The 20,354-nt window shown below is 39.7% G+C and overlaps 1 protein-coding gene across 1 annotated transcript in view; it reads left to right on the top strand.

Moving 5' to 3' along the window:
- Window positions 1-20,354, top strand: part of TTC8 (tetratricopeptide repeat domain 8) — a gene marked incomplete in the record, with an annotated part of 1,400,571 nt that overhangs the window by 1,056,773 nt on the left and 323,444 nt on the right. The window contains 1 exon segment of the mRNA XM_044073859.1: window positions 16,744-16,918. Within this exon segment, the coding sequence (XP_043929794.1) occupies window positions 16,744-16,918 (175 nt within the window).

The following is a 20,354-nucleotide window of genomic DNA, read 5'->3' on the forward strand; positions in this document are numbered from 1 at the left end:
AAGATGCATACAATCGCTGTTTGTATTGTGTGGGCATTGCCCATCTAGAAATGGACTGCTCAGCCTGTGTGGTTTTTGGGTCCAGAGCAAATAACGAATGTAGGGTCAAACTAGTGTTAAAAGGGTGCTCCTGCTTTCAGCGGCCTCTTCATTTTTCCCTTCTCATAGTAAGAAGTCTCAGAAGAGGGAAAGGGAGCGATCCCAGAACAAGGAACCAAAGTCCTGTTCCAAGGAGCAAGTTGGACCTAAAATAGTCCTTCTCATCTACTGAGTGTCAGCCGGAGCCAAATGTTCACCAACCTTCAGTGCTTCATACTGTGACAATGCCAGGTCCAGTTCTGTCTGTTCAGTCCTTATCACCTGTACTACTGATGTTGGAAACATCCAAGTCTCCCACCCTCAGCATCCTCAGTTCCTTCCTAGTGAAGGACTCCTCTGCTTCAGTGGACAGGGTGCACACACTTTTTTCACCCATTACACCAATAGAATTCTCCTCAGAATTACCCTTTCCCTGCCCGAGTAGAATTCGGATGGTGTGATGAACAAAAAAGGTTTACATCCCTTCTAAGCTGCCATCGGTGGCATCTTCTGCTCGATCTGTTAGATCAGGTGGGAGTATTAAACCATCATACTTGAAACAGCTAATGCAATCTTTTTTGCAGGCTCAAATATAACAAGAAGTCTTCCCAGCCTTCCTGGCCATGTTGCCTGAGGTATTGGCCCCAACCTCTGTTTTTCCTACACCAGTCCCTTAATCTCTGGAGTTTATGGGTTCAGCTGTGCTGCTGTCCCCTCATCAGCTTCAACGGCTTGGCCACTTCAGTTATTGACTCCTATTCTGACGTTTTCAACTCTGGCATTGTCCTAGCCAGGTGCACCTCTGAACGGAGGGAGGACACTGCTCCCGGGTCAGGTTTGATGCTCTGGAATTCATAATCATTCCTGTCACTGGGAGCTTAGGCACACAACAGTTCAGCTCCAATCTCAGCATCTAATACTGGTGCTTCTCTCAGGTTCTCTGATCCAAGCAATGCTCGGTCTGGTTATCCATCTTCGGCTTTCAAAGCTGTAGAGAGGATCTTCTCCCACTCGGAGAGGGAAGCTTCAGCAGCAGGATTGGATTTTCTCTTCCCCATGATTTTTGGCCTGTGAATTTGAAGCAGCTGGTCCAGGGACAGCTTTTGCCTTGGTCTCCTCCCTGTTCTCCACTCAAAGGGGGACAGAGTAAGGGCAAGTGCAAGAGGAAGCACTTGGATTCCCCTGATGAATCCCTCACTGAGGACACTGACCTTGATGAAGGGGAAGGTTCCCCCAAATTCTCCCACAATGGTGCCTCCTTCGGCAGTGTATTAGAATTATTGAAACAGTGTGGGGGATAGACAACAGAAGCCCTTGCACTGGAGGAGTTGGTGTTTCTGGAGGCCTTTGGGATGGGCCTATCCACATCCTGGGTAGTCTCCTCTCTAAATGTCCTTATAGACCTGGTGTCACATTTAACATGGAGGGAACCTAATGTGGATGAACCAATCCTTAGGAAAGGATTTTGGCCCCAATTAACTACAGATTCCATTGGAATAAAAGTCCAGAGGTTGACACTATTGTGGTTGTAGCTGCCATGAAAAAATATCTCTGAAGGGAGTTCTCCTGTCTGTCTACTCAACAGAGAGCACTGGGCTCTGGGCCACCTGGGAAAGTACACGTATGCTTCAACAACCTTTGTGTTGCATGCACTCAACTACCTTGCTCATTTGACAAGATTTAAACAAAACCTGGTGTCTGCCAGATATTGTGAAGACCCAGCAGTCCACAATGACAGAAAAGACTCCGAAGGTTCAGTGATCAACAATTCAGTGTATCATGAACATCTCCATGAGGCTATTGTCCAGTGCGATTGATGTGACATTTCACACAGCAGGCACCAGGATCACCACGTGTTGCCACGCTTGGATGTATTTGTGCAGTTTTGTGTACTGCTTTAAGGCTTCCTTTGTCAATGCTTCTTTCAACAGTTCTTCCCCTTTAGGCCCAAAGGTCAAAGGGACATTAGTTAGGAATGAACTGGATGGAAAGGTTATGCCTACCTTCAGTGTGCCTTTTGCCACTCCTCAGTGATCCTACTCCAGGAATCAGAAAGGGGACAAACACCTCTTTTTTTTCATAAAGTGCAGTGGACAGTCCTAGGGAAGGTTCTCCCTATGGCAGAGATGGTAACCATAATGGCCACCAGCCCTAATGGCAGAGGCAGTCTGCAGAACTAAAGCGTCTGTGGAGCTTTCTGCAGGAGGCCTTTTCAGTGTTCCTTAATAGTTTCCCAGCTGTTATCTGGAGGTCTTAATAGCTCATTTGGCTCTCCACCCAAAAGCTTGGTAGGCCATCATCTCAAATGCATGGGTGTTAAGAGTCATGTGCAGAGGCAGTACAGTTCCCTTTTTATATACTCCAAAGGATTCCAACAAAATCTTTTCCAGACTTGCCACCCCATCATAGAAAGGACACACCAGTCGAAATCAAATAACTGCTAGCAAACAGAATAGTCCCAGAGGTCTCAGCAGACCAATGAGGATCCAGAATCTGTTCCAGATTCTTTTTGGTAACAAAGCAAAACTAGGACTTTGGACCAATTCTGGATCTCAACAAACTGAATCACTTCATCAAACAGACCAAATTCTGGATGGTCACAGTGCCATCCATCCTATCACTCTTGAGGAGGAAAAACCTGGATGTGCTTGGCAGATCTGAAGGATGACTAGCATCACATAAAGATAGAGAGGCACTCAGGCGATTCCTGGGGCCATTCATTACCATTTTTAGGCAGTGCCCTTTGGTCTCACCATAGCTGTCTGGGTGTTCACCAAACGTATGGCAGTAATGGCCATGAGGCTTAGGCTGCAGGGATTCCAGGTCTTTAAGTATGCAGACAGTTGACTTCCAACTGCTTCCATGAAAACATGTCTCATCAAGACTTGGGGCTGTCTACTCCAGCTGTGTCTGTTTTTAGGCATTACAGTGAATCAAGAAAAGTTCAGCCTAGAACCAGTGTAAGTGTTGGAATTTATAGGCTGCCATTTGGATATGGTCACTCAGGTTTACTTCTGTTATCTAGGCTAACTTCCTTTTGTCTTCAAGCATCTCACATTCTTCAGGATTCCAAACATTTTGCAGCAGCGGTTCTCTAGTTCCTTGGGCATATGGCCGCATATGTCTCATTCCTCTAGCAAGTTTCTATATATGAAAGTGGTACAGTGGACTCTAGCAGTGCATTGGTTTTATCTCACACACCCAGTGGACTTCCTGGTGTGTCTGACAAACAGCTGTCACTGCCACATTCATTGGTGGTTGGACTCACCACTGGTCATGACAGGGTGATCTTTTGTTCTTCCCCAGGCCAAGGTCATGAAGGATGCTTCCCTTCAGGGTTGGGGGTGGGGGGTCCTTTCAAAGGGAAGGCTTTCCAGAGGACCTGGTTCAGATTTAAGGCATATCTTCACATCACTGTCTTGGCGATGAGGGCAGTCTTCCCCAGTGTTGCAGGCCTTTCTGGACCTCTTCCCCACGGGTCTGATTGCTGTCCAAACAGACGCACCTCTGTGGTTTAGTATCTGAACAAGCAAGGGGGAACCCATTCCTCTCGCCTATGTCGAGAGGCCATGAGGGTTTGGCAATTTGCAATGTCCTGTCCGCAGTTTCTGATTGCTTCTCACATCCCCAGGGAAATACAGCACACTGGCAGACAATTTGAGCAGGAATATCCTTCTGACTGACAAGGGTCATTGAATCTAAAGGTAGTGGCACAGATTTTAGCAACTGAGGCACTCCCTGTTGACATCTTTTTGCCTCCCTGTCCAACATGAATTGCAGTAGTTTTTATGCCCTGTTCCTCCTGAGGGATACTCCCTAAGGGATGCTCTTCTATGTGATTTTTGTTCTCTGAGTCTCCTGTGCACCCTTGATAATCCCACAGTGCACTTAATTAGGTGTCTTCAGATGGCAGCTCATTGCTTTGGTCGGACTCTGACAGGTTTGTTTCCCCTTTATTTGGCCTTTCCTACATCAACCTCCCTGGGTGCTGGATCTGCTCCTGGATCTGATTTCCCATCCTGCAGTGATACCTCTGCCAAACCTACACTCCCTGTGACTGCATGGTTTCCTTAATTCTGTTGATGACCAGGAATTTCAAGCTCTCTGACAGAGTTAAAAACAGAAAGGCAAATAAAGTCCAAGAACGCTGGCAAGGCAAAGGAAGCCAAATAACCCTTTAATGTAGTTTGTTTATTGTAAGCGCTTTCGGTAAGGAAAATCTTCCCCACCTTCCTCAGACAAAATTGTAACAACCATGAAACAATAAAGTGCTTATTAAATACTTAAATAGTTGTGACCTCATAATTATTCATCGAAAACTTAAAAAGGTAATACCATTTTTAAAAACCACACATTTTCTTAATACAAATTACACTAACATTAATCCCAGCAAGCAAGCAAAAATACATATAATAGGCAGACTATCTATATTAAAAGAACTTAATAACATTAAAATATATACAACTTTTTTAAAAATAAATTGTATACAATAATGTAAAAAAATGCAATAAATATATGCAATAAACTATACATGATGTTATAGATTGTTTAACCCAATAAGTGGTCAACTCTTAAGGTTAATAGATAAATGTATATATTACTTAAAACATACTTATTTCATATCTGTACATTTTTATATATTTTTATATGTATATATTTTTATAAATGCATTTCTAAATGTTTTTATAAATACATATCCATTCATCTATTTTTCTCAAGGTACTTGGAAATAGAGACCATTTCACTTCTAGCATCCCAAATCACAACTAGAAATGAACAATAAATTGAATAATTTCATCTATTTAAGGCAAATAGTTTCAAGAAACACTTGATGGACACTATCTCATTCAAACCAGGGGCAAGATATGCAGCAGTACGAATCTGCCAAAAAACCTCCTGTAGTTCAAGTTTTAACTGCCATGGACCCCCTCTCACCTGTGGCTGCACTTGTTGCAAGACTACAAAGACAAAATCATGATCTACATTGCTATGCACATGCTTGGTTAATGCATTATTCAAGTCTTTCTTTTGGATGGCATATAGATGTTCATATATCCTTTTCTTCAGTGGTCTGTCGGTCTTACCTATGTAGAAAGCTGGACATTTCTTACATAGTGCCGCATAGACCACACCCTTAGAATTACAACTAAAGGCACCCCGTATGTCAAAGCTTCTACCAGCCATGGAAATGGTAGAAGTGATCAAAATATACTTACAATAATGACACATGCCACACCTTTTCATACCCATTTTATTGGCATGATTGTTAATTTTAATATTAGTCATTTCTAATAATTGTTTAAAATTTTGTCCTTGCCTATAAGTAATGGTAGGTTTGTCCCCCAATAGTTTTAACAATACATTATCCTCTGTAATGATTTTCCAATTCTTGAAGACAATGTTGTTAATAATCTGGGCATCAATACTAAAAGTGAACAAAAAATTAGTATTGTTTATCATACCATCTTTGTTGTGAATCTTAATACCCATGTTCCCACCTCTAAGTAATGGTTCAAAGTGGCCTGATTCCCTTTTAGTATATACCTCCTGTTTTAGTTCTTCTACAAAATCTAAGGGATACCCTCTTGCAATAAACATGGATTGAATGTTTTCACATTCAGATACAAAATCAGATGAATTCGACACCATACGGGCCGCTCGAACAAATTGTCCCTTAACTACACTTAGTTTTTGATGTCTAGGGTGGGAACTCTGGAAGTGTAGATAGTTGTTAGAAAATGTGGGTTTTCTAAAAATAATTGACTTGAACTGTTGCAAATCATAATCTTTAATTATTTTCACATCAAGAAATGATATTTCATCTGTATTAGTAACATAAGTAAAATCCAAAAAAATCTGTCATGTTTGACATATTATCAATAAAAGTTGGAATCATTTCTGCAGACCCTTTCCACAAAAAGAACATGTCATCTTGGTACCTAGTGTACCAAGTGACATTTCTCTGAAAAAAGTGATTTTGAAACAAAAATTCATGTTCCCAATGCGCTAGAACACTATTTGCAAAAGTGCAGCCACAGGGTGAACCCATGGCGATTCCAGAGGTTTGAAGGAAATAGTTGTTCTTAAAAATTAAAAAATTATTACAAAGAACAATGTCCAGTAATGTTTCGACTAGGCACATCTGTTCGTGCGAAGCCCCTTTACGTAGCATAAAATCAATTGTCCATTGCACACCTACACTATGTGGAATGACCGTATACAGGTCTTTAATGTCCACCACTAAAAATATCTGGGCTGGATCAAAGGCTATATGGCTTATATTTTCAAGAAAGCTCCAGGAGTCCCTGCATATTTGTTCTTCTTGTTTCAATATAGGTTTAAGAATATTGTCTACCACTTTAGCACAAGCATACGTAACAGACCCTCTGCCATCAACAATTGGTCTGAAAGGAGGGTCTGCCACATCCTTGTGAATTTTGGGAGTCCCAAACAAAGCAGGGACTCTCGGGGCTGTCATAGTAAGATACTGGAGCAAATCGGAATCAATTACTCGTTCAAAGAATAAATCATCCAGTATTTCTTTGATCCTCTTATTGGCAATATTAACCTCATTTAAACTAACAGCTGTGTAGGGGCCTGTATCAAGATATTCTAGCATTTTATTTTCATACTCAAAATTATCCATAAAAACAAGCCCTCCACCTTTATCAGGTGCCATAACTCTAATCTGGCATTGTCTGAGTAATTGGATGAATGCCAATTCATCATCAGTAATATTCCGATTCCTCCATTTTTTCTTTTCAAATGGAAAGTATTGTTTATTAACCAATGCTCTGAGATCCAGCTCGCACATCTTTTCAAAACAACTAAGTGTGCTGTTAAGAGGGGGATTGAAAACGCTAGAGACCCTATAAGTACTGAGTAGGGAAGGGGTGTTCCCCAATAAGGATGTAAGATTGAGTTTCCTGACATATAACTTTAAATCAACTATAGTGTTGACAAGATTAAATTTTCTGTCAGGTACAAACGACAATCCTTTAGCAAAAAAATTAATTATACTATCATCCAATATTAGAGAAGTATAATTATAAATTTTAAAATCCTCAGTTTCTTTAAACATTATAATGGGTCTCTCCGAGGGTAGTGACACGTTGCTATCATTACTACACTCAGATTGATTAAAAACTAGCGTCTGCGCTGATTGCCCCTCTTCTTCTTTTGATTCCGCCCCCGATAATTGTTGTTCGATGTAACATTCCTCGAACTGGTGCCCCTCTGAAAACCCTGGTTAGTTTCAACTATGTTCTCAGCTTCATTAGTACCTTGTCCTTCATTGGTATTATTTCTTTCATGTGAATTGCTATTTAATCTATTAGACCTGATGCGTTCACTTCTACGCACTGGTTGTGCTTCTCTAACTTCCCCTGCTGCACTAGCATCTAAATTGGAATTTAAATTATCCCCTTGTGGTTGCTGCCTCCAAGCAGCAACTTGACCAAGTGGGGGTGGGGGGTAAGTCTTGCTGTTTTCATATTCAAAAATGTCCTTATCTATTTTCCGTTTCTTATTAATGACCATTTTATTGATAGAGACCTCAATGCTAGAAAGAACCCATTCAAAATCATACTTATACCTAGAAAAATCTACATGACTTTGTAGTGATGATTCAAGTTTCATCAGGTCTTCCTGTAATGTATTAACCTCAATCAAATAAAATTTAATTAAACAGTCCATAAATTCAATGCCCTGTTTATCAAACATTTTAAGCAGTTCAACATGAAATTCTGAATTCCTAATAATACCAGCCGGGTACCGCCATTGGCGCAAGCCCTTTGGAACGATACTTTTGTCAATACACTCACGGAGATAAGAGATCTCTAATTGTAGCTTCCTACAATGAAAAAGTTTAGAATCAAAGGAGTTCAGCTCTTCTAAGAATGAACTCACCCTTTCCTCTTGCGAGTGTGCACTAGAACCGGAACCACTAGAGAAGAAGTCTGTTTTAGCCAAAAATGAAGAAACTTTCGGCAACTTAGATATGTTAAAAGATCTTGCTATTGTAGAACTGTTACTGCCTTCCGATGCAACATTTGCACCGAATATAGGGCTGTTGCTGCCTTCCGATGCAACATTTGCGCCGAATGTAACTCTTGGCTGTTGATTTAGTTGATTAGGTTCGGTAGTCCGTACCCCGTTTGTCTCAGGCATCACAGTAATCCCTCTTGCTGTTGAAGGAGCTATACGTACATTACTAGCTGTAGATGACGTTGATACGTGTGGTGTACCATCAGGATTATGGTCGTCTACACCAAGTATCCTTTGGGATAATTTGTCCACTTTGACCATAAGTAAGTTAATAAGAATGGTTAAATCATTTTGCGACATCGAACTAGTCGCAGGGGTCAAACTAGAACTTGGCCCGCCAAAATTCAAATTTGCTTGCTGCTGTCCTTCAGGAACGGAAGAGCCATCCTCAATTTGCGAAAATAAGGACTGGCTTTCATTTCCATTGCATCCATTGCCGTGTTCAGAACCAGCATTTGTGGTGTGTTACAATTTTCAAGTTCGTGTTGGTGTGTTACAATTTTCCAGTTCGTGATGGTGTGTTACAATTTTCCAGTTCGTGTGGTGTGTTACAATTTTCCAGTTCATGTGGTGTGTTACAATTTTCCAGTTCATGTGGTGTGTTACAATTTTCCAGTTCGTGTGGTGTGTTACAACTCTCTGACAGAGTTATTCATATTCTTTTGGGGAAATGTTTCTCTTTTTGGGCTTCTTCTAAAGAGCTGAATCAGTTTGAAACCCCTCTTTGGATGCCATCCTGCATGGCTGGTCTTTTTCATACTGATTTGAGTTATTCCACCATAAAGGTACTACTAGATTCCATTTTCATTTTCCATATTGGCAGCTCTTAAGTTATCTTAAGCATTCCTGTGAGGCACCTTTTTGTTGTGGCCACCTATTTGAAATCTGATTCCTCTGTGGTATCTTCCTCTGATGCAGCACGTGCTTGCTAGACCTCCCTTTGCATCTTGCAGTGGTATCCCTAAAGTTGCCATGGAAGACCCAGAAGGGTATCTGAGCTTCAAGCACTGTCCTCTGTACCTTTTTATTTGATTTTTCATAATTACTGTCAGAACAAATCCTTCCTTTTTGCCCAAGGATGCTTCAAAATCTACTTTGAGCCAGCCCATTTCCTTATTCCAGTCATCTTTCCAAGTTTCAGTAACAAGAGGGGAATACCTGCTTTCTTGTTTGGATTTGCATAGACAATTTGGATAGAACTAAAAGTTCTAGAAAATTCAACAGTTTCCTTTTCTAAGTCAAGGCTTAGAACACCTGTTTCCAAAGTGACCCTGTCCTAATGGATCTCCAACTGTATCTGATTTGTGTCCTCTTTGAAAGGAATGTCCTTACTTGTGAAGCCTCAATGCCATTTGACTAGAGCAGTAGCTACTTTGACTGCCTTTTTCTCTCAGGCCTCTAGTAGTAACTGTGCGACAGCTACCTGGTCTAGCACTTATATCTTGGTTTCCCATTACAAACTGGGTGTTCATTTTAGGTCAAGAGCTTCATTTTGTTCCACTGTTTTGCAGAATGTTCTTTTCTAGGACCTCCCTGGGGCCTTCTCTGGCTGAGGACTCTGTTCTACAGGTTAAAGCTGAATGGAAAAGACATTGGTTATGAAATAATCTTCCATGCAGTTCAACTATTTCTCCCACCATACCTTCTCCACATTGTCACAGTTGTTAGCAAAGTTCTTCTGATTGGTCTTGTGACCTGGTTTATGAGCTGGTATGGTAGGGGTCATTGTCTGTCGGCTCTTTAACCTGTTGCCTTTCTTATTAACTTACTGTTTAGTTCTGATATTATTTGGGAGGGTCTAATTTGATCTGAGGAGAGAAGAGGAGAGCAGGGTATTATGGGTAGAAGAGACAGAGCTCTTGGGCTGAAGACTTTGAAATGTCTGTCAGCAGATCAGAGTCTGATCTGATAACCCCCACAGGTTGAACCAGACAGATGAAGGCAACACGGAGCTTTTATTATGGTAGGTGCTTAACTGTCATTTCTTGATCTTTGCTACTCAGACAGTGCTGAGTGTGACTGGTTATTGCCCCCCCCCCTTTTCCAGATTAAGCAGAAGTGTATTTGTAGCCTTTTCATTTACTGGTTCCCTGCCCTGCACTAAGAAAATCTTTCAAAAGGAATATCTTCTTGCCGCTGAATCCATAATTCATTAAAATGGGGAACATATTTCTCCATTGTAATGTGTGTTAAACTGTGAAACACAGCTACAGGATGAAGTATCTTCCCAAACATAGCTGGTAATGTCGACTTTGTAAAAATTGGCTCTTGGTGATTTGGTCATGTCGATTAATGTCACCAAAAATGGGCAGGAAGAGTCTGAAGCTGAGGAGGCATGCACCCAGTACTAGTGAGGGGAGATGTTGGCGAGTCACTTCTGTAAGTCTGGCCTGTGGATTCATCACTAAGGGCCATATGCCTCAAGACTCCAAAGAAGTGCATCTAGAAGGTAAGCACCTGTCTTCTCGTCCTGCCCACCTTCTCATAAAGGGTTTCTTATTTAAAACCATCCAGTCTCTTTCAACCATTCTTTTCAGCCTCTTCTTCCTCCACTAGTTAAGAGAAAGAGAGCTGCTCCTTTCTGCTAAGAGGAAGACATTTCTGAATCTGATCAGCAAGGACTGGACTGTCATCATTTTCTCTGTATTCCCATCCCCCATCTCCAAAGAAATCTGGTAGGTTCTGTAGAGTAGCAGATATTCTTACATTTTTCTGTAAGAACTCTGCCATTATTCCTTTAGATGAGGACAGAAGTACTAAATCCTCCTATCCTGCTTTGTCTTTCACAGGTTTGCCAAAAAAGTTTATGCTTTTTCCACTTTGGCCTCTGTTGTTCTTCTTTTGGCTTTTCTTGGTTAGGGGTCACCACAGCGGAACTCTGGTCCGCTAATGATTGGCAGTAGATTTTTACGGGTGCCGAGGTGCCAGCTTGACACCCAGCCTTCAATGAAGGCACACCCATTGTACGCTTGTCTTTCGGAATGCCACTCGAACATGGGGAGGACATGCAGACTCCACACAGAAAGCACTCCGGCCAAAAATCGAATGGGAGAACCTCTTGCTGTGAGGCAACAATGCTACCGCTGCAAAACCGTGGCTTACTTTGGCCTCTAAAGCAATAAATTGCCAAACACATGTCAAAATATCTTTTTGTCAATTTTTACAGATGTGCAGCAGTCTTTGGTGAACTGCCTCAGCTTTGAGGTTGAGGTTGGTTTGTTGAAGATGGTTAACTCAGCTTCCTAAGTCACATACTGTAAATTGAGCTTGTGATGCTGTGGACACTCTCCTGAGCAGCTGCTACTTGGACTTGTCATGCATAGGAATTCCTGGGTTTGGTTATAGAACATTCCAGAACATTAAAGAGTTCTTGGCTTCAGCCTTGCTGTATGGACAGGAAAGCTCTTTGGCACACCCTTATGTCCCTTTCATAGCAGCATATACTGTTTTGTTAAGGGCAGAAGTATGGTGCTCAAGGAAGAAGCCTGATGCTTTTGTAGACTGCTTGGACATGTGGCATCCTTGGCAGGATACCTCCCATGTTGTAATTGCTACTATAACAGTGAGATATATATGTCCAACAACGGATTATCAGAATGATGTAAAAAGGTTAAAAACCTGTTGGAATTCTGTCTGGAATCATTGGTAGCATTGTTAACATTGTTAGGAATATAGTCCAGTTCAACGATAACATTATCATCCTCAGCCATCTCTCTGGTTGGGTTAGTGGCAAAAGAACCAAAATGAATAACCTTAGTAAAAACACAAACCCCACCCAGTACTCAAATCCAGCAAAAGTCAAAATGTGTACCACACAAAAAACAAAGAAGGATCCAAGGACAGCAAGGAATTCCAGTATAATTTTTGTTTAATGTAGAACAACCAGGTACATAAGTGCTTTGCTTACTTCATCAGATGTATACTAAAATACATACAAAGCCCATTATATAATCAATTCAACACATCACATGACTATCTGCAATTAATATTAAAAGGTGTACTACCTCTAAACAGCCTTTCTATAAAACCATTTGTTACTTTCATCTATTTTCACAAGATAAAAATAATTTACATATATAAAAAATGAATTAATAAACAACAAAATACATCCTGTTAAAAATTTTTATATACATATATTACTGTAAATAATAGTTAATGTAAACTGTAATAAATTCATAATTCATTTCTTGCTTAAACGTCTTGCTTTAAGCCTTGGTTTAATGGGTACCCTATCATTCAGGCCATGCCCAAAGTCTCCCCTTAACCTAATTATTCATTTGGATTCTGTTTGCTCTGTTAAATTATTGATGTCACCTTTCCTGATGTCTTCAAATACAAGTGCTATCATCATAAACCTGAAAAAATGAGAATTATCAGTTCTTAATATATGTTTAGACAGAGCACTAACACTACTACCTTTGTTCACATGATAATAATGTTCTTTGATTCTCTCTTTAAGGGTCCTATCGGTTTTCCCCACATATAATTTGAGGCAAATGGGGCAATATGCTAAGTATACTACATGAGCAGTCTCACATGTGGCAAAAACATTAAACTTATAAATGTTACCTTGATCAGGGTGACTATATTCTCTACTACTGTCAATGTATTGACAACATTTACATTTCCCACATGGCATCGTACAATATTTAATTGGTTCTTTCCCACTTTTATTAGGAATACAAAGACGTTGTTTCAAGGATTTCATATTTTTATAAACAAACTTGGGTCTTTCATCTATAATATTTCTGATTGTATCATCAGTGGTCAAAATTTTCCAATGTTTCTCTATAATGTCTCTATAACATTTAACATCACTGGAATAATATAAATATACATTCAGTCTGTTACCTTGAATATTTTCAGGACTGTTAGTATTCCTAGTATACTTCCTACCATAATAGGGTTTAGCTCTACTGTTCCTTAGATCTGTGACTATCTTAACACTCTCACAAACATCATTCTTAGCATAACCTCTAGCAACAAATGCTGTCTCTAAATGTTGGGTTTGTTGAATAAATTCTTTATCTTGAACACTAAGTCTTGATGCCCTAAAAACTTGACTATTAACTACACTTGATGGTTTATTGAAATTTAAATATTTCATATAAAAATGCAGTGAGTTTTCTGCTAAAGAGATAGAACTACTTATTATTGTCTTAGAATGGGTACTGCAAAATAACTTGTTTGTGTTTACTAATTGCATATACTGGCAGAAGTATGGCGTAGCTATGGGCACGCCTTGTGCCAATAGCTACGCCAGTGCTGTTCTAGTTGTATGGGAGAATGAATATATCTTTGAGGGTCCTTTTAATTCATAAGTGTTTTTTTATCGACACTTTGTGGACGATATTTTTTTGCTCTGGAGAGGTACTGAAGACTCCTAAAACGCCTTCAAGGAATACATTAATAAGACCATTCTTTATTTAAAGTTTTCTTCCATAACCTCTAATCATTCAGTAGATTTTTTTGGATGCAAGTGTTGTATTGGATGTAGAAGGTAATATAACTACAAAATTATATAGGAAACTTTGTTTTTGCAATCAGTTTTTACACAAAAACAGTATGCATCCTACTCATGTATTTAAAAGTGTGGTTAATAGTCAAGTTTTTAGGGCATCAAGACATAGTGTTCAAGATGAAGAATTTATTCAACAAACCCAACATTTAGAGACAGCATTTGTTGCTAGAGGTTATGCTAAGAATGATGTTTGTGAGAATGTTAAAATATCCACAGATCTAAGGAATAGTAGAGCTAAACCCTATTATGGTAGGAAGTATACTAGGAATACTAACAGTCCTGTAAATATTCAAGGTAACAGACTGAAGGTATGTTTATACTATTCTAGTGATGTTAAATGTTATAGAGACATTATAGAGAAACATTGGAAACTTTTGACCACTAATGATACAATTAGAAATATTATAGATGACAGACCCAAGTTTGTTTATAAAAATATGAAATCCTTGAAACAACATCTTTGTATTCCTAAGAAAAATAGAGAAGAACCAATTAAATATTGTACAATGCCATGTGGGCATTGTAAATGTCAATGCACTGACAGTAGTGGAGAATATAGTCACCCTGATCAAGGTAACATTTATAAGTTTAATGTTTTTGCCACATGTCAGACTGCTCATGTAGTATACTTAGCATATTGTCCTATTTGCCTCAAATTCTATGTGGGGAAAACCGATAGGACCCTTAAAGAGAGAATCAAAGAACATTATTATCATGTGAACAAAGGTAGTAGTGTTAGTGCTCTGTCTAAACATATATTAAGAACTGATAATTCTCATTTTTTCAGGTTGATGGTGATAGCACGTGTATTTGAAGAGATCAGGAAAGGTGACATCAATAATTTAGCAGAGCAAATAGAATCCAAATGGATAATTAGATTAAGGGAGACTTTGGGCATGGCCTGAATGATAGGGTACCCATTAAACCAAGGCTTAAAGCAAGACGTTTAAGCAAGAAATGAATTATGAATTTATTATAGTTTACATCAACTATTATTTACAGTAGTATATGTATATAAAAATTTTAACAGGATGTATTTTGTTGTTTATGAGTGAAAATAGATGAATAACTAATGGTTTATAGGAAGGCTGTTTAGAGGTAGTACACCTTTTAATAATTACAGATAGTCATGTGATATGTTGAATTGATTATATAATGGGCTTTGTATGTGTTTTAGTATACATCTGATGAAGTAGCTTTGCTACAAAAGTGTTTATGTACCTTGTTGTTCTACATTAAACAAAAGGTATACTGGAATTCCTTGCTGTCCTTGGATCCTTCTGTGTTTTTTGTATAGATTCTAATATGTTTGAAGATGCCTAATGAGAAAGGTCGAATCTCCTTTATGTTCTGAATTATTCACTTGTTATCTAGCTATTATTCCTTCAAGCTGGCTTGTGATGTTAATGGTCTGCACATATGAATCTGTCAGTAAGTTAATACCTGAGGAACAAGTCAGAAATTCAAATACTGCATGTGGGGAATTCTTTTGATTGGATAGTGAGAGGTGCTGAATTCTTTCTTGAAGATGTGTAGCTGCCTTTTTAGATTGTTTTGAGAATAACTGTAGGACATGAGATGGAGTATTTGGAAATTTTATTTGTATGTATTTAGCAGATGATTTTCTTATTTTGCAGATTGACTAATCTATTTTGTTTTTAAAATTCTAAATTATTGGGATTATTTTGCAGTTCAACACTAAAATAAAACACGGAAGTGCCTAAGCTAACTTCATGTTTCTTACCTGACCAGCAGTAGCATTGTCGTCTTTGGTTCACAAGCCCCACTGTTCTATTTGTTTCCCTTAGTTTAGACACTTCATTCTCATTTATTCAAAAATGATTTGTAGTCAAAGTTTCCATTCCTTTAAGGAATAAACATTTCACAGATTCCTTCATGGTCAGTATGGCTGTTTGTCAGACCAACTCAAAAGAAATAAAAGTACAGTTGTAAAGGATTTAATTATTGTTTGAGCCTTCAGAACAAATTTTATGGCCTTTGTGTCTACTGACATCTAGCTGCCACCACTCAATCATCTTGTTGCCCACCATGGGGCAAGAGCTGTTTGTGGAGTGGCCATAATTTAGGCTTTCCATTTTAGGAACCTAAGCCCTACAGCAGAGTCTGACATGAAGGCTTGCTGTACCTCTCTGCTGGTGTGCACATTCCTACCTTTGACTCATGACTGTTGAGATGCACATCCACACCCTTTTATGCTAAATGCAGTATTACTTTCTTTTCAGTAGTTGGTGATGTTGCATAGAGCTGAATAACCTCCAGTCTTTATCAACTGCTCACTCCCATCTTTCCTGTCTAGCTTGTCATGTACCTGGATGACTAATTGATCGTGAGTCTTTCAAGTCATAATCAGGACTTCATTCCTCTAAGCTGCAGTGCCAGGCAAGGCTGTTTCTAGCCTGCCTTGGTATGAGGCTGTTGTTGTTGTGTCTTTCGGCTTTTCCCGGTTAGGGGTCGCCACAGCGGAACTCTGGTCCGCTAATGATTGGCAGTAGATTTTTACGTGCCGAGTTGCCAGCCCTGACGCACAGCCTTCAATAAAGGTACGCCCATTCACGCATGTCTTTGTATGAGGCTACAGGTTTAAATAATTCCTTTGTGTTCTTAGTGGAACTGTAACGTCCTAACTGAGCCACATTAACTGTAGTGACATATGGCCTCACAAATCTCTTTAGCATGGTTTGGGGGCCTGCCTGCAGACAGGACTCTACTGTATTGACACAGTAAAACGCAAAGTCAGAATTTTTATGGCATGTCGTAAATGTGGAGAAAGCATATATAGCAGGTAGTCAGAGTTGGAACATGCTGCTTTTTATGTTCTGTATATTGTTAATTCTCGTGGTTAATACAGACACAGTTTTAAAAACTTTGCACATAAAATTGTCTTGATTGCTTCTCTGAAAGATAATGAAAAGGATTATTCTGTCTGAAAAGTTAGATGGTGTCTGGATGGTAGCACAGATTTTAAATTATGTTATGAAATGGAGATTTTGTGTTAGTTGAAAGATAAGCAATCTGATGGATACTTTGAAGAAAAAAATCTTAATTACGGTACACTACAGTACATTCTTTTGTGACAGGCGCCTTCTGCAGATGGGTGTTTATAATTGCCAGCTCTTCAACAACCTTGGACTGTGTTGCTTCTATGCCCAGCAGTATGATTTGACTCTCACTTCTTTTGAAAGAGCTCTTTCACTGTCTACAAATGAAGCTGAAGTGGCAGACGTCTGGTATAACATAGGTCATGTAGCTGTGGTATGTAATAGCAACATTCATGAAACACTTAACAGCATTTCTGTTTGAATGTAGCTAAATTAAATATTTTATTTTAGCAGCTTGCTATACATTAAGATTTTAAAAGGTCAAAGGTTCATCATATCAAACTATTTTATGTGCATGTTGCATTAAGATTACAAAATGAAGATTCAAATGTATTGCTAAACCTCAGCACAATTTGTAGTTAAAATTAGGAATTACTAGTGTATTTGTTTCATCATTTTAAATGTGTGCTATAATTTTCCAGAATCATTTTTCTTCCTTCATTGAAATGGGATCATGGCTATGGGAGACAGTGAATTCCTGTGGTCTCCTTCAGCTTTTAAAGTTCTAAGATGGTGATCATCTTCATTGTATCTGTAAATGATGGTAAGGATAGTTATCCTGACTAAGAGTCTACCTTCTCCAACCTTATGTATTTTGTGGGCTTGACCAGGAGTTACCAGATACTCAAAGACTGGGAGATCTCATTCTGGTGGAGTTTGTACTTCATTTAATTTTTCCCAGCTGACATGCCCTTTCCTTGTTATGAGCAGTGCATCAGACCTTTAGATATGGGTTCTTGCCAGGTAGGGGCTGTTGCAGACTAGAGTCTAGCCTAATTTTTAGTGATCTCACTGTTTGAACACAGTGCCTGTTTTTCATTTGTGACTTTGGCTTTCAGGCTGATATTTTCCCTTTTGGGAAAATTTTGATGTGATATTGTCTATTTTCATCCAATTCAACCTTTTGGTTGACAGATCTTTTGCATGTTTCTATGAAGCTGTGGATCCAAGGCTGTGTCTCCACCCCTACCCATAATTCCCTCCATTCCACTCAAGTACCTCAGATCTCATTTGCCACCTGATCAGCTCAGACATGTTTCTGAGCGCTCTGTTCTCCAGTTGGATAAGTGTAATTTAATTAAACTTAATCACTTTCATTCCCTACCCAAAAGTTTAAATAATCTTTTTCTCTTAGTAGTTAGTCAGTAGTTAGGGGGACCGTGGTGGTGCAGCAGTTAGCGTTGCTCTCCGGTTCGATCCTGGTCTGGGGAGTCTGCATGTCCTCCCTCTGGTCTCGTGGGTTTCCTCTGGGTGCTCCAGTTTCCTCCCACATCCCAAAGACATGGCTGTAGGTGGATTGGACACACTAAACTGGCACTAGGTGTGAGTGCATGCGTGTTTGTGCCTTCTGTGGAAGGTTGGGCGCCAGGCTGGCAACTCGACACCATAAAACTCTTCTGCTAATAATGAATGGACAGGTAATCTGCTGTGGCGAACCCTAACTGGGAAAAGCCGAAAGAAGAAGAAGTTAGTAGTTATTAGAATTTAGGTATTAGAGGTTAGATATTGGGTGCTAGTTCATAAATATGGGGTTGTTTATCTGTTTATACCTATTTAGAAGAGTTTGGCTCATTTTTTGTACCATTTAATTATTACAGTGTATGTGTCTCTTTACATAGTTAGTTTACATAACAGTTTTAAAATAGAAGATATTCTAAAAAAATTAAACTTGTACCCTTCACAGTTTGTTAGAGATTACCTTTTTTTAATTCTTGTCTGACAAAGTGCAAAGGTTAAAAATTGCATGACTTGTAGACATAAAATTCTACCTCAGGACCCACACTCACTGTGTATAAATTTCTTGAGTGCTGCTATTTGACATTTATTGTGAAATGTTTGCCTCCACTACCATGGTCATCCAGGGATGTAAAGAGAAGCTAATCCTGAAATTTGTACTTCCACCTCAGAGTCTGTTTCTCAACTCTCCACTTCTGCTTCCTCAAAACCAACTTCAGCTTCTCCTGGGAAGCAAATAGACACATCAAAACAAAAAGATAGGGAAAGGCCTGAAGAAGGACATCAGAGATTTGAAGATAAGATGGCAGAAAAAACTAGAAAAAAGTTCTCCAGATCTTTACTGATTCTTCAGGTGAAGTCCTGAAAACTCTGATGAAGTTGGATCCACCGGTTGCTCAGATCTGATCTCCTTCACATTACCCAAGTTTTTCTGTGGATACGGTAAACCCTAGGCTCATGTCCATCTGTAGCATCATCTTCAAGGTCTATCTGGCCTTCCAGAAGCTTCATCGAAATAGAAATCATTTGAATGTTGTGGAAATTTTTGAGAATGCAAATTCATCTAGGGATTCTCCCGTGCCATACTTCTTGGGCACTCTGGGTATGGGTCCAACTATCCCTATCTTGATGTCTCCAGTACTGATCTGCCTTTCAAAATCTGGTTCTCACTGGTCCAAACCCTCCCAGTGCAGTGAAGCCAACTGTTCTGGCAATTTTGTCCCCATCATCTACTCTTACTCTCTCAATTCCGATGCTTTTGGATTGGGATGAGTCTCGAAATGAAGTGTCAGCAACGAGTGCTGTCTCTAGCTCTCAAAGCTTTGGCTGACAATATCTCCTGTATGAGGTCTGCCACAGAGCAGACATCAGTCAGAACAGGGGGTCATTCCTCCTTATTTGGATAGGAGGGATGTTTCTTCTGTTCTAATTTTGGCCTTAGCTTTTGAGGCATTGGAAAAGGTTTTGGCTAGGCCAAGAAGTGAGGTGCCACCTTTGATTTTGGCTCCATCCCAACTTCTTTTGGATCTTGCAACTCACTCAGCACATTCAGATTGACAAGGACGGTTAGTTCCATTAGCCTGGAGGATACTTGACATTCCAGTTCCCAGTCTGATTCAGACCTGTCTCCAGAGATCCCTCCAAAACAAGGTCGTAGGAAACAGACTTGTAAATGGAAACATCGCAGAAGACACAGATGTGGAGGAAAGTGAAAGGTTTCCCAAGATGCACTTTAGAGGACATCACCTTTGGTGATATTCTACAATTGATGAAACATTGACGGGGTTGGCCATTAACACTCCTTCACCAGATTAATCTGTGTTCTTTGAGGCCTTTGGTGCTGCCTTATCTGAATCCTGGATGGTGCCACACACTGATGTTATTATAGATTTGGTGGTTTAGCAGGCCTGAAAGGATCCTGATGTAGTGGAACCCATTCCCAAAAAAATAGACAGATTTTTATTAGCCCCGAAAGATAGAAAACAATGGAGCCCCGAAAAAGAGAAAACACTGGAGCAAGGGTCCACCAGTAGAAGCCATGCTGATAGTAGTGGCAGCCACTGAGAAGGATCTGTCCGAGGAAGGAGCTTCTGTCCATCCCCCTAACAGGTAGTAGAAGCAGTTTGACAAATTTGGAAAACAGATGTATGCATCAGTGACCTTCACACTCAGATCACTGAACTATCCTGTTCACATGACATGTTTTCAGAGGGATCTGACCAAGGAGCTCACAAGTCCCTCTTGGGTAACATAACAGTGGATGTTCAGAAAATAATGGAATAACTGTCTACCCTTCAGTCTATGTCTAATGTGCTCATGCGTCTGCTGTCCAACACAGCTGTTGACACAGCTAG

The sequence above is a fragment of the Protopterus annectens genome, chromosome 6.part0 (assembly GCF_019279795.1).
Source record: "Protopterus annectens isolate FY-2018-M chromosome 6.part0, PAN1.0, whole genome shotgun sequence".
NCBI classification, from domain to species: Eukaryota; Metazoa; Chordata; order Ceratodontiformes; family Protopteridae; genus Protopterus; species Protopterus annectens.